Source organism: Saccoglossus kowalevskii, chromosome 17 (assembly GCF_978046115.1).
Source record: "Saccoglossus kowalevskii chromosome 17, keSacKowa6.1, whole genome shotgun sequence".
Lineage (NCBI taxonomy): Eukaryota > Metazoa > Hemichordata > Enteropneusta > Harrimaniidae > Saccoglossus > Saccoglossus kowalevskii.
The window spans coordinates 26,743,301-26,758,844 of NC_140657.1; the positions used below are offsets into that span (position 1 = coordinate 26,743,301).

Below are 15,544 nucleotides of genomic sequence, written 5' to 3' on the forward strand. Positions count from 1 at the left end.
CTTTTTCAAACAGATAAAGGCCAAACTAAATGAAGGTGAGAAGAGTCGGCCACCTAGCAACATCGCATGACAATAATAATCATTTTTTACTACAATATTAGCAGGTTGTAGCTGCGGGTAAAACTGATATTATCAGTATTCTCATGAACTGAAAGGAAACCAACTTTTCACCATGACACTGAAACATGGCAATGAGTAGCAATTTTTTTAAAATAACAAATAAAAGAATGAATAAAGATGCCTCAGTTCCAGAATGCATAGACTGATTGAGTTGCAAACATGCTGCCAATTTTTTTTTCACAGATGCTGATTAACAAGAGACAATAACACCAGAGATGATCTGACAATAACTTCCACCCATCACAAATATATACACCCTCTTGCACCTTCCTATACCAAAAAAGCATGTCCTATATAAATCAACTATTTGACAATTTGTTATTTTAAAGTGTGTGTTGTTGCTGAGAGTAAAACTGTCGAAGACAGTATCAGGAGCTGGAACATATGAAAAAAGAGCTGCAATTTCTTCATCGTCAATTTTAAAAATAACTAACAAGACATTCAATGAATAAAGATGCATTAGTTCCAGAATGTATACTAATATTTTTAGCACAAGAGCTGTTGACAACAATCACTTTCGATCACCATTAATATATACCTTCCTGTGACTTCTGGATAAAAATAGCATTAATGTCTCAATATCAAATACCTTGTTCAAAGCAGTATGTCAACTAGCAACATGACCCATAGCTAATTTTTTTTTAAATAACAACATGTTCATGTTCCTTTTAAGGTAAAAGCTTTATAATGACAAGTGATCTGTTTGATCTTACAGAATTTGTGCATAGCTGTATTAATATTAATAGCAAACTTTAACAGAAAAAAATACATTGCCCAGACACAAGATAATTCATAACTCATTTCAGATTCGGCTTCTAACTTAAATCAGAATTGTAAACATTATTAAGATCATCAGCTGTCCATTTTCCTGTTTTGGTGATATACATATAAGCTACCCATTTTTCAGTACCATCACTCAAATTTACCTTGTATGGATTACTCAAAGACAACTGCAGAATTTCATTGTTAAAATAGACTTGTCTTACTTTTGGAATACAGGCAACTCCAACATATCCAAGCAGTGACCATTCATCATTTATTTTGGCTTCAAATCCAAGTGCATTTGCATCAAATGCATTTTCTGGCTCAGAATAAATCCTGAGGTTAATATTTCCTTCAGTCTTCTTAATTTGTTTACACTTACACAAATTATAGGAACATTCATCCCTCACAGTTGTACCTTTGAGTGAGAACTTTTGTGTATCGAAACATTCTTCTTTAAGCTCTTTTAAAAACTGTTCTGATCTTTCTTTTAACCTATGTGTACGTGCTTCAGAGGTAGAACTTGAACTTGATGCTGTTGCAGGCTCAGGAGATGAGGACGATTTCATAGATACATCCATTGCTTCTATCTTCTGTTTGGCTGATTCACTTATTGGTTGATATTTGATAAATTCAAAGTGAAGTATTAACAAATTTTTAATTCTTGACTTGCATTCTGAATTCACCTACAATATCATAAAATAAACACAGACTATAATATTTTATTTCATCAAACAAATAAAACTTGAGCTTTAATATTTTATGTGATGATCCACACACAAGAAAAAACACCTAAACTAACAAGACCTTCAGCAAATAGGAAATACTTTTTTATTTATTTGTTGGTTACACATTTATACAGAAGTTATTCAAAACAAATTAGTAGAGTAAAAATGGTGAAGTTGGAATTGCACAAATATTTTGGTGTGGGAAATTACAATTTGAAAATATACAAATTCTTACCTCTATGTCAGTACTTCTCACAACTTTTACCAACTGCGAAAAAACTGCGTTTTTCACCAATTTAGTAGTGCGCGTTGTAGCTGCCAGAAGAATTCTGCCTATATTATCAATGTCGTCAGGAGCTGCAACATACGCGCCATAAACTGGGACACAAAAACAAGGCAGTGAAAGAATGGGAGCCTCAATTTCTTCACTGTCAACTTTAAAAATAACTAGTAAAGGGTTATTGATGAATAAAGATGCCTCAGTTCCAGAATGCATAGACTTATTAAGTCGCAAATATTCTGCCATCCTTTACCGCGGAAGCTGTTCAACAACAAACCGCACAAGAAACGACCAGACCACAACTGATGATCACTTCCGCCCATCAGTAATATTTATTGATTCGCGATGCATTGTGGGTAGGCACACGCCACCACCTGAGCACAGACCATCCTGCGTAACAAGGCTCATGCGCCATCCTGTTGCCTGAGACTGATGGTCGAGAATGAGCACAGAACTGTCATCGACGCTGCAGTACGGCGTCCTTTCTACACCGGAAAGCGCTTCCCGTGACGACACAACGACAGATCTGTGTCATCGAACTCCACACAGTTCGCATCGTCCGCCTGCACGGTGTTGTTCCGTTCGGACATTCCTCCCTCTACAACATAACCGTGTATGTCACGTGGTTGCGCGATAGAAAGTTTACCGACCAATAGAAAGCTTTGTTATAAAGACTGCCAGAAAGCGCTCGGAGCTCTGCATTTCTGATGTTTTCGGCTTCATTACTGCCAATATGTGTTGCAGTGATATCACAAGCTTTGGGGCATAACACCTACTCTTCTATAATAGTCAACAGTGGTGACAATACTATTACCACTATTATTAAGTATAGCTTGAATAATAATAATAACTGTATTACACAACTGCACCATCAGTGGGTGCTGTATGGTAAGGATACAGATCAGAAAAACAAACACAAATAAACAAAAACAATAAAAGTTTCAAAATTACAAACAAATCAAAGGGTATATATAAAATACGTATTACAATTAGATTTTATAAATTGTATTTTTTAAGTATTTTGCAAGTGCAGTACTACTATTTATGATGCAAGTGAATATTAAATTTCGGTTAGTTGTACTGCACATTTCTAATTTACAATCTTCTAAGAGGGTATTTCTTTTTTGAGTGAAGAAGCAACAGTCAAGGATGAAATGTTTTTCATCTTCTACAGTACCTGTGTTGCATTTTTTACACAATCTGTAATTTGCCTCCATTCTTGGAAATTTTCTCCTGCCCAATTCAATTTACAAATTATGGTCACTAAGTCTAAACTTGGTAACCATTCTTCTCAAATTGAAGTCTTGAATTTCTGTTAAATATCCTTCAAATTCATATTCCATTTCAAACAAATTATACGTTCTTAGTTTGTTTCCTGATTTTCCGTTTTTTGGGACATGACTAAGTTGCTGATGTTTGTATGTATTTATTTTAAATTTTTCTTCCAACAATTTAGTTAATTCAGCGATGTTTCCCACTTTATAAATTTTATTTACTTCAGATAAGTCAGTATGTCTAAGAATTGTTTTAACATGTTTTATCCAGCTTGAGTTTGAGGACACTGTTTCTTTAAGTGCACTTTTTAGAATATGATTTTCAGGTAACAATGACAATCTGTGCCAATATTTAATTAGCGATAAAGTTGCCTTAATCCTTATAGGAATTCTACCAATTTCGCCTCTTATGCCAATCAATGGTGTTACTTTACTAACACTTAAAATAAACCGGTAAAAGTGGTTGCATGCTTGCTCCAAGTAATTGTTTTCATTTGTAATTTCATTGGCCCAAATCTCTGACCCATATAACAAAATTGGAGAGATGAGTTGATCAAAAAGTTTAAGGCTTAGTTTTGTAGACATCATTTTATGATTTAGTATAGTTTGACGTATGCTAAATAAAGCTTTCATAGCTTTATTTTTTAGGTTTGACTGATTTATTTTAAACTTACCATTTGGTGTGAAAATGGTTCCTAAATAACAAAACTCCTTAACAGATGTTATCTCTTCATTAATTATTTTGAAATTCATATTTTTTATTAAACGATTACTGTTGTTAAATATCATTACTTTAGTTTTTCTAACATTAACATTTAGGTACCATTTTGTACAATAATCATTTAGTTTGTTCAGACAGTTTTGTAGACCGTCCACGGACTCCGAAATAATTGCCAGGTCATCCGCATACTGAATGCAATTTAGGAGAAAAGTGTCAATCATGAATGGTTTATCTACATTCTCACCGAATATACCAGGGAGGTCATTCATGAAAATGTTAAAGGTGTTGGTGAGATGTTGCACCCTTGTTTGACACCACTTGTTGGATGAAATCCCTTTGTGATACCACTGATTAGCTTTACTTTATATTTTTGATCAGTGTACATTGATTTTATTATGTTGTAGAAATTGCCATTTATGCCAGTTTTTTGTAATTTTAGAAATAAAGCATCTCTTGAGACACAGTCAAATGCTTTTTTTAAGTCTACAAAACAGCTGTATAATCTTTTACATTTAGCACCAGTTTCTTTTTTTCCATACAGTGTTTTTTCCACTGCTGTCTTCAGAAGAAAAATTGCATCACTTGTGCGTCTGTTTTTTCGAAATCCAAATTGTACCTCATTCATTAATTTGTTTTTCTCCAAGTGGTTTGTCAATCTGCAATTCATAATGCCTGTGAATAATTTTGATAGACAGCTGGATATACCAATTGCTCTATAATTGGATGGGTTCGATCTGTCACCTGATTTGTGTATTGGTACTAAGATGGTGGATTTCCAACTTGTTGGATACGTGCCACTCTCCAAAATAAAATTGAATAATTTTTGTATAATGGAATTAACAGACTATTTTTTGTTTTTAACATTTCATTTGAAATACTGTCTTCTGCTGTTGATTTTTTGTTTTTTAAATTTTTAATAGCCTTTTTAATTTCATTATATGAAATAACATTGTTTAACTCATGGTTAGATAATTTTGTATCTTCTAATAATTTTAGTGTTTGCTTAAAATCAGCATTATTGTTATTATTGTTATATAGTTTGCTGAAATGATCTAGCCACTCATCGCTATTTATAGTTGAGTCAGGATTAAGACTGTTTTGTTGACAACGTAGTTGTTTTAATAATGACCAGTACTCATTCTGATCTGTTTTATCACAAGTTTCAAGTTTGTTTATCATTTCATTTTTAAACAAAATTCTTCTTATTTTTTATTAATCTAGTATATTGTTTTTTAATTATATGGTATCTGTGCTTTGGTTGCATGATGTATGGATATTGTCGCTGTATCGCCTCGACATCCAAGCCAACACAGCTTTAGCTGTGCTCAGCGACATTTATTCTCGGGTCAGGCATTTTCACCGCCTGGCAACCATCATGGTGAAACAAAGGCCCATAAATTCTCAGAAAACGTTTATTTGGGATGGTTGTTGTCATCCCCTACATATGCAACATATTTAAATTTGGTTGGATTTCTTCAAAGTTAAGTTTTTGCTGTTTTCTCGATTTTAGCTATTTTCATCGGCTTTTTGATCAGTGCACAGCAGCTCACGCAGAGTCCATAGAAATACATGGTAGAGTGGTGCTCGTCTTAGAGCGTTTAGTGACTTCGCTCCGCCTCGAAGATTTTGATAGCTTGGCCAAGCGCGTTGAAGAAAGAAGTTATATGATTGGCTGTTGTTAAACTGTATCTAAACTGTGAGGGCATTGTCACATACACATAGTCCTAATGAAATACTTCAAGGTGATAGTGGAGTGCTTCGCCGGAACATTCACCTTGAAAATTCAAGATGCACTGTTCGATACGCTTTACTTATCATCACTGCACAAAGCAGGGGGATTGGCACGAGAGGGCGCCATCCGGTCTGAATGGAACGTTTCGACGTCAGTCGTCCGTAGCCCATTGTCAAAGCAACAACGTCCCATTTACAAACAGATGAAATAATTTCAGCAATTTCTTTACAGAAAAATCATCAACAAAACTTAGAAACACTTCATAGACAAATACAGGCGCCAAAATTATGTCTATTTCAAAACAATTCAACCGACAACCAATTTGACGCCACAATTTCTTGCTGGAGCTTGAGTTCTACGCGTGATTTTATTGCGTTCCAAACTGTTCCACTTCAAACTGCGCATGCACACACACTGTGGTTTCTCGAAATGCATACTAATTAGGTAACTTGTCACTGATAAAAGTCACCGGAAACATTTTGAGCAATAGTACTAGAGTGAAATTTAAACGTGCCCCTGCATTCTCCATGAATATCGCAACTTGCTATGATCATATGGTAAAGAGAAAACCTGTGCTTACTTTCAACAGTTAGCTGGAGTCCGATGAAAAACGTGTCTCAAAAAATACTTTTACATCATTTTTCCGATTATTTTTTCAGCTCGTAACAATAGAATCAGTCAATTTAGAACTAACATGTATGCTATCGGAAAGCATTTTGGCACAATTTTACTGAAAAGACGAGTTTTTCATTGCTCATGAGAATATTAATTTATGCAAATGAGACGATTATTTCAACCAATCGTGTCATGCAACTCCCCCCTGGGACAAAGCAGATTTACATTGAACTTATTTGCATATTGGAATATGTTTCACGTTTCTTTCCATTTTTTGTAGTACGTTTTCAGATGTAACAGCTACAGAAAAATGGCCGTGCGTAGTGAGGTGATTGACCACAAAATTGAAGTTTATAAATAAATAAACGCTGCTCGGACTGATAAATATGATATATAGAAGATAATATTTGGTAATCGTAGTCCTAAATAACTATTAAAAATAGCTAAAGGCTGCCTGTGGCAGAGGCACTATTGCGTAAAGCACAAAGCCCTCTGGGAAGGAGATTGTTGCGTCATAGGACGCCTTACTAGCCGATTTGGGCTAAAAAAGCGCTCCGCCGCCTCTTTACACTAGTGTTTATACACGGAACTTGATAATCTTTTTGTCAATTTAAGTTGCTTTTTAATCTCGTATTGTAGTGAAATATTGTTTAGTGAGTGAAATATTAATGTCATAAATAATTCAATCTTTGAAACAACAGAAACTAACACATAATAACGATAATCAAATTTGTGTTTGAAGTTCGAAAGTACTTGCGTAATTTCCGGTTTCAACTAGTTCGAAAATAGAACGTCCTTGAACACGCTAATATCGCGCGTAGAACTCCTTCCGAACCAGACACTAGCAGCGTAAACTTATTGCAAATGTTATGGCCAAATATAGATTTATTCATTGTTATAATTATGATGCAATAACTTGGGCAGTGAACACTACATCATATAATTGTGTATGATCAATTAAACTATCGGCTATTTACAGCACATTTATTCATTCTCGTTGATGTTACACTTGAATGCTTTATTAATTCAGTGTTTTCTGTGTTTATGTCAGATTTGCTCTGTATGAATATTTACTGTAAGAATTTAGTGAATGTGAATTCACCTGCTTGAGGGCGCTGTTTCCTAAGTCATGTAGTTTATTGTATGCCGTATTTTACTGTATGAATTGTTATGTACAGCAATTTGCTTATTGACTGTTTTTGTTTGTTTGCAGTCAATCGTTACTTGTCATGCGATATTGGGACTGGAATAAATTAGTTGCAAGTCATATTTGTGTATATTGTTTCATCCGTTGGCAAGGGACGCATTGATGAGAGACACTCAGCTGACCTTCTAGTAGCAGTGAACATTTTCATGGGTCACATTACACATATTGGACCCCAGTAATCTTGGAGTTTGTTCATAATCGCTACATCAGCAAATTTGCGCAATTTGTGCCCAGTTTGTTCTTACGAGTTTTCTAGGTTTGGTTTATCATTATTTAGTAAACAGGTCCCTGAAACGATTTAATATATCCGTAAAATACAAATGTACGTGCCAATCGACGATTGTCTTCCAAACATTCGAAATTTCGAACAAACTCCCGGCACACCTTGCACGATATGCGTCAGATCGGTGTAGAAGACGCCGACCTGCAGCGTCAATGTAGTTTAATTATTAACTTATGCAGCCACGAGATTTTGCAACTGGAAAACGACCGCGGGGCAAATCTGCTCCGAGGGCAGAACGCACAAACTGGAGACGTCATATGTCTCTGCTATGTCTTTCATTATGGTATTCCAGCTGAGGGGTCCTACGTACTTCTGCCTGCTGCCGTGTTGTCTGTCAATCTGCTTGTGCATATCTCGGTAATTATTGTTTTTAACATCGCCCCTAGCACAAATGAATTGATAACTTTGTGCACTTTAAAAACAAACTGTGTCACTGTCTTCCTGTCAAATCGATGTTACTGGTCACAGTCCCTCAACACCGGGACTGTGTACTGGTGAAGCTCTCGCTGCTGTTACAAACATACGCGGTTGTCATTTTTTTGCTGTTAGGTTATTTCGTCTATTGCGGCACAACCAGGAAACAGTGAATTTGCCAATATGAGTACATGTCAATTTGTTGGACTGCTTTATTTCACAAATCAACTGACAAGTTCGCCCCAGCCAGACGGTCGTACAGTGTATATTTACATTCTCGGTTGCTTAGCAATGGCCAGCTGACCATGTCAACAAAAAATACTTATGCGATATAGACGCATTGCGTGGATACTGATTCCTTGTATTGACGTTTGACGTTCCTTGCCCTCTAATTATATTGTAGTTATCTGCCCCTAGGGCAGGATTTTGTACTCTGTAATTATATTGTAGTTATATTGATGAGGGTGGTGGATTGACGAACATTTCACTGACTGAGGGCAGTATTGCATTAGCTAACTAAATACGTAACAGATGTAACATTCCGTGTTAAAATAATTTCCAGGTGTGATCCTGATAGAAGTAAACACGGAAACAATAATGGAATACGAAACTGAGTACGAAGAAAGCCTATGTCGATACAGCACTCAAATTTATCCGTAATTGGATTATTCACAAGTGTGATGGTGCTGTTTCGGGTTCTATGTTGAACCCTTCATCAGTCGGAACAGTACTTGACCGAATCGTTCGATTAAATTAGCTTTCAGAATGTTGGACGTTGTTACTTTCATTATACAATTTAGTTAAAATGGAAAGTAATTCTTCGTCGTTTGGTGTGTCGTTTTTCACGAGTTTGTCAGTACGTAGAGTAGAACTTGTGAGTTTATCTTTCAAGTTGTTATTTCTACGAAATGCAATAAGGGGGGGGGGGATTTGGAAAAATGTTATACAGTAACAAATCATTCCGAATTAAATCACAGTTTTTTAATAGGGCTCTTTTGAGCCTGTACCCTTGTATATATGGGTTGAACGTAGTTGTGAATATCGTTTGCCCTTCATTATAGGGCATTGATTCACGTAAATGTGAGATACGATTGTCATGTTCATTAATTGAAGAGTATCTTTCGATATCGTTATCTGTGTAATCTCTTTCACGCAATTTTTCAATAAATAAATTACGTTTATGTAAGAAATCATTTACATTATTACATGTACGAGCATACCGTATAGTTTTGCCTTTAATAAAACCTTTGAATACTGATGTAGGGTGACAGGAATTACGTTTCAAATATTGATCCTCAGCCGTCTATGGAAGTATATGTGAAAAAGTTTCCGTTGTCTTGGTGTGCGTTTTCACGTCTAGTTTATTCAGATCAAGGAAGCGTTGTCCTTTATATAGGTCAAGGTACGTGACTTGTGTCATTGAGTATTCAAATGTGAACCCACTGAGCCGCTATTTATCATGAAGCATATTAGCATCCTGAACAAATTTGTGTAATTCAGGTATGGTACCATTGAATACCATGAAAATGTCATCTCGGAAACGATACCATGTTTTAATATAACGAGCACCAAATAGTAAAATCTGATTTTCCAGTAGGTGGAATGTAATGTCGACAATCTCAGGTGAAGACGGTGATCCCATGCTAACTCCACATGTTTTGGTTTAATACTCATTATTAAACTCGAATGTATTTCTTTTCAGAATGATTTCAAGGAGTTTAATTATATATTCCAAAGGTAGTGGTTTCAAAGGACTATCACTGTGATTGTAATTTGATTGCATTGCATTAGCGGTTGCTCGGATCGCTTCTTCGTTAACAGTATTAGTATACATTGATACGACATCCAAGGCTACTAGGACGTTATTATCAGATACTTGTATATTTTCGATTTTGTTGATAAAATCTGTAGTATCTTTGATATAAGTATGTTGTCTTTTGACGATTGGAATTAAAAAGTGGTCAATTAATTCTGATATTTTCTCTGTGGGACCAGAGCAACAACTGATTATCGGTCTACCGACAAATATACTTCCCTCTGGTGGTGGTTTGTGTACTTTAGGCAGTAAATACCACCGGGGCGTTCTAACTGTGTAGTTAAATGGGTCTGTATATTTATACGTGTCGTAATCGATTAAATCCAGATTGTACATTTTTGTAACGAGCTCATGGACCGAATTAGAATTAGAATTTAGTGTAGTATTGTTCGTTGTTTAATTGACGAAGGCTTTCATATATATAGTCTGTTGTATTCATGATTGCAATACCACGACCTTTGTCGAATGGTTTTATTCCAATTGTGTTATCATGATGTAATCTATTTATTGCTGCTCTTTCGGCAGAATTCATGTTTTGTTTGGGTTTATTGGTAGTAATTTTAGATATCTCAACTTTAGTTGCCTCAATGTAATTTTTGAGGCTACTGTTATTCGAGTCTGGTAGGTTCCATGTTGATTTCATTTTTGAAACTGTCTGGTTCGTATTGACAATAAGGAATATGTATTTTTTTGGAAGTGGGACTTCATGGGTGAAGTTTCTGACCTGGAGTTATTCTCTTAGCAATGTATCTTCAGATTACAATCACCAAAAAGTCTTTATTTAGCGACTTTTCTGATTTGATGTTATCAGATGATAACCAGGGTCCAACAATACATGCACTGTTATTAAAATTGTGGTTTCTGTCGTACTTGAACAGGGTTACAGGAAAATTGATACTGGCGACTTAATACCAGTACGTTTCGGACCACATCCGAACAACTTGTTTGATGCTCAAGCCATTGCTGTTGATTTTGATGTTTGGTTTTGCAGAACTGGGTTATTTAGACCCAGAATTGACAAAATGTGTACACCCTCTTTTAAAAGCCAATAATATAACTGATGTTGTTGTAGATAATTCCGAACTACGTGGCTAATTATTGGTTTTTATGCCAAAATAAGTATAACACTGACTGGCAGTCAGTGGGAGGCAGAGGTACTTTAGGAAAAGTTTGACAGACATCTGTCCATATATATTTTGTATATATATATTGTATATATATTTTTGCAATAATTTTGCTAACATTTTTGCTAACGTTTGTGTTGATATTTTATTTTGTCAATGCACTAATCACAGAACCAGTGGTGTCCTTTTCAAAAACCTGGTTTCATGTGTTGACAAATTGAAACAATTTCCCCATGCTTCGTATGATTTCTGATGAACAGGTTGTCAGTTGCATCCTTAAACCCCAACTTAAGAGTCGAGGGAAGTTACGCCTTGAAGTGGACCCAGCAGCCTATTGTTTGAGTGGTGGTAAAAGGATTAATGAATATTTAATTAAAATATCACTCGTGCAATTTTTTTCAATGAAATGATACACAATGTTTAATGTCTCCTGTATACATAAATAGACTTTACAAACAAAATATAACTACATGTTTTCATGAATATGTCCCAAATATTTTTTCCAGGGCTGCAGGTAATGATTTAAAAATACAACAAGCAGCCTCTCGGCTTACATAGATATGCTGTTAGCAATGCACATTTCAATTAAAGATAGGAAATGAATAGTATAAAAGCAATCAATATTGTCGTTTTCAACAATTTGAAGATATCACGAAATGAACAAATCTGATGTACCATTGTGCAATAAGTGGGGGAAAAAACTTTAGGGGGGGTATTCAAACACAAGTTTTGTTTCATCATCATAATAGTCCTGTTGCCAAACCCCAGTTTTTTGGATAACCTTGCAATGCGGTCCATACAAAGTATTTTTGCTGTTTCTATACCTCTGAGGTGTGCTCTTTAAGAATCTGGATGATGCCATTCTGTCACCCTTGATGTTTACACAAACATTTTATGCTGAATAGGTATTCAATATGCAAATTAGGGCTGTCATTACGGAAAATCTTGTTTGTGTCAATATCCCATTAACTACACATAGAATCAAAATAATGTTGGTCTTTATCATTTTAGCGTTTGTACCGATTGCTTAACACAACACTTGTAAAAGACGTTTAAAACGCCATTACATGTATCTTATAATGAATAGATGATCGAATATGACTAATCGTTAATGTGAATAAATCAGAATAAATTGTTCACCATTAGTATACATCAATCTACATAGTATATATACAGTACATTGCAAGTTAGTTCGTCTTCTTTTTAAATTCCGTTTTTACATGTATATGTATATACAGGATTTTGTCAAACTTGAGAAGTGTAAATGAGTGATGGTATTGTTTGTGGGTCAGTTGTAGCTAATTTAGAAATCAGTGTATTCATTTGATTAGTACGCGTGCGTGTTGATTTGCCCATCCTTCTTCGTGCACAATTTCAATGCGAAATCACAATCGGGTATTTCGTTATTTAAACAATAATTGCACTGGCTAACTATTATATCAGGTATTTTTCCAGACATGTTTAAGCATGCCAAAGTTATTCCATTACACAAGGGTGGATCGCAGGACTTGTGTAATTTTCGTCCATTTTCGTTGCTCCCAATAATCTCAAAAAATCTTTGAAAAGCACGTGCATGATAACTTATACCATTATTTGAATAGTCATGATTTAATTTCTAAATCGCAGTCAGGTTTTCGGAAATCAAATTCTTGCCATACAGCTATATGATTAAGCTATGCGATGCATTACTTAGCAATATGAATAACGACTTAACGTATGGTTTGCTTTTCCTTGATTTAAGCAAGGCGTTTGATATGGTAGATAAACATGTATTATTAAATAAGCTCTCAATTTATGACATTTCTTCAATCTCCCTTGTTTGGTTTAATTCTTATTTAACTGACAGAAAGCAAGTTGTGTATTTGATGGGTAAACAGTCAGATGTTGTCAATATTCGACATGGTGTACCACAAGGGTTCAATTTTAGGATCATTATTATTTCTTCTATTTATTAATGACCTACCATTATTTCTTGAAAATAGTTCCATTGATATGTATGCGGACGATCAAACTCTGCTATCGTCTGGACCGAGTATCAATGTAGTCACAAAGTGCATTAATTAACAATGATGTTTGGCCAATTTTGCGTTGGGTTAATTGCAATTACATGTCAATCAACACATCTAAATCAAAATCTATGCTTGTTGAATCCCGTCAAACGCTAAATTATGTTGATGGAGAATTTCTGGTTAACTTTAATGGTGAAATAATTAAAACAGTCAGTTTCGAAAAGTCGCTCGGGGTGGTTTTAGATAAAACTCTATCATGGCATCATCATGTTGATTTGCTTTGTAAAAAACGTAGCCAAAGAATTCGTGTTCTTATGAGAGTTCGCAGCTTCTTACCTATTTCCGTAATGGAAAACATCCATGGGTCAGATGACGTTTCAGTATAGAAGTGTAACCCTATGAAATAAATTACCATTCTATATCAGAAAAATAGGCATTTTTAAGAAAACTTACAAAATTGTAAATGGCTCAAGCCTATAGTGTGTATATTGTGTTTTTGGGTGCAAATGAGATTGCTATGAATAAAGCCCTCCAAGCCAATTTTTGATGTTGTCAGCTATGAAAGAGATACGTTAGAAGAGAGACAGAATAGATGTGAAACCGGTAGAGACCCCACCTGTACCAACCCAGTCAGAACCAAAAATGTCAACTGGTGGTTGCTACACGTGTGGAGGTAAGGAACAATACCCTTCTAAGTCGTCTATATCATATATCCCCTAAATTTCCCAAGCCAAGGTGTGGTGAGCCAACTTCAATGAATAAAGGAGTAAGGGATAATGTAATGGTGAGGGCGTAATGCGTACAGGAATACGTCGTTTTTTGAGCTCCTGGAGTAATGCTCTATTCTGTTGGGTTTTGCACTTTCTATATTCTATAAGGACTGGTGAGCACTGGACAAAGTGTGAGGAGGTACATGGGAAGAAAAAGGTATCAAAGTCGTAGGTGTGGTAGTGAAACAACAAAGGCAATCCTGAACTGAACAGACCACGTGGAGTAGATAACAGCAACATGGCGACCGACATGACAATATACACACTTTATGCAAAGTTAATAGGAAAGTATGACAAAACAAAAGCTGAAATGAAAGAAGAAATCAACAGTTTATTATATATAAATATTCATTCTCTGGATGAAATTGTTACATCACATGATGGCCAAATTACAGCATTGGGAGGAGAAATTGTGCAGTTAAAGAAAATATCGAGGAATTGCAAGACATGAACTGGAGCAATACAATCAAAAGCATTGTTTAGAATTCCATGGTATTCATTTAAACAGTGGTAATAATGATCAATCAAGCAACGGATGTTGTTGTCAAGGTTTGTTATGCTATGGGTATTTCCGTATCGGAAAAAGATTTTGATGTATGCCATGTGATAAATAGGAAATCCATGTGCGAACCGGTGATATTTTCAAAATTTCTCTCGTGCAACACCTGTCTACAAGTATACAACACTCCGAGTAAATTGCGTAATATCGTAATTGAGGGTGGGATCGCACCTGAACGAAAAGTCTACATCAACGAAAGTTTGACAAAACGGAACTCAACTTCGTTTATCATGCTAGAAAATTTGTCAAAGAAAACAAATGGTTTCAAGCATGGACTTTTCTGGGCATCTCGTACGTGAAAAAATCAAAAGAAAGCTCGCCAGTCAGACATGATGCTACGGGTGCTTTATTCAGTGCTTAACTAAACGAATTGGACATATTCCAGATATCGGACACTGTAGTTTAATTTAAACTCTTTTTGTTTGTTTTGTGTTTCCTGTTTCTTCGTAAGTACGAAAGGTTTGAAAATGTCGTACATCTGGTCTTGTTTGGCTTTCAATTTTATATTGTGTTGTAGTTTTGCTGTGAGGTACTGTATCAATACTTTATCCTGCTTCATTAGCATAACAAAGTAGTCTTCCATTATATTCATTGAGTGTTAGGGGTTTAAACGCTAGGAAAAAGAGAAGAGAATTTTTTCACTGGATTACGCGTTTTTAAGGAGATTGGGGTGTGTTCCTTCAGGAAACACACTCTACTATTGAAAAGTCACAGGTCTGGAAAGCTGAATGGGGAGGTGAGATTATTTTTTCACACGGTTTGTCCACAGCACGTGGTGTTTTGTTCCCACGTGGTTTTGATTTTATTTTGCATAACAATTCATCTGACAAACACGGTAGATACATCTGTATTGACATAACTATGCATGGAATCCGCTATACTTTAATTAACGTGTATGCCCCGACGACAGATAAACAAACTGAACAAGCTATTCCTTTCTTAGAATTAAGTGAACTGCTCGATAATACCGATAACCAGGTTATTATTGGCGGTGATTTCAATACGTATTTATGTCCTGAGATTTATGTGACATTTGGCGTATCTTAAATCCTGATACTGGGCGCTATACGTGGCGCACATCTACTCCCCTCATTCAACCCAGACTTGATTACTGGCTCATTTCCACTCAC

General features: G+C 35.5%; 1 protein-coding gene across 1 annotated transcript; it reads right to left on the reverse strand.

Moving 5' to 3' along the window:
• Positions 1–9,799: 9,799 nt before the first annotated feature.
• On the reverse strand, positions 9,800–10,288 carry LOC144354683 (uncharacterized). The gene has a single exon (XM_078010350.1). The coding sequence runs from the start codon at positions 10,286–10,288 to the stop codon at positions 9,800–9,802; it is 489 nt and encodes a 162-aa protein (XP_077866476.1).
• Positions 10,289–15,544: the final 5,256 nt, after the last annotated feature.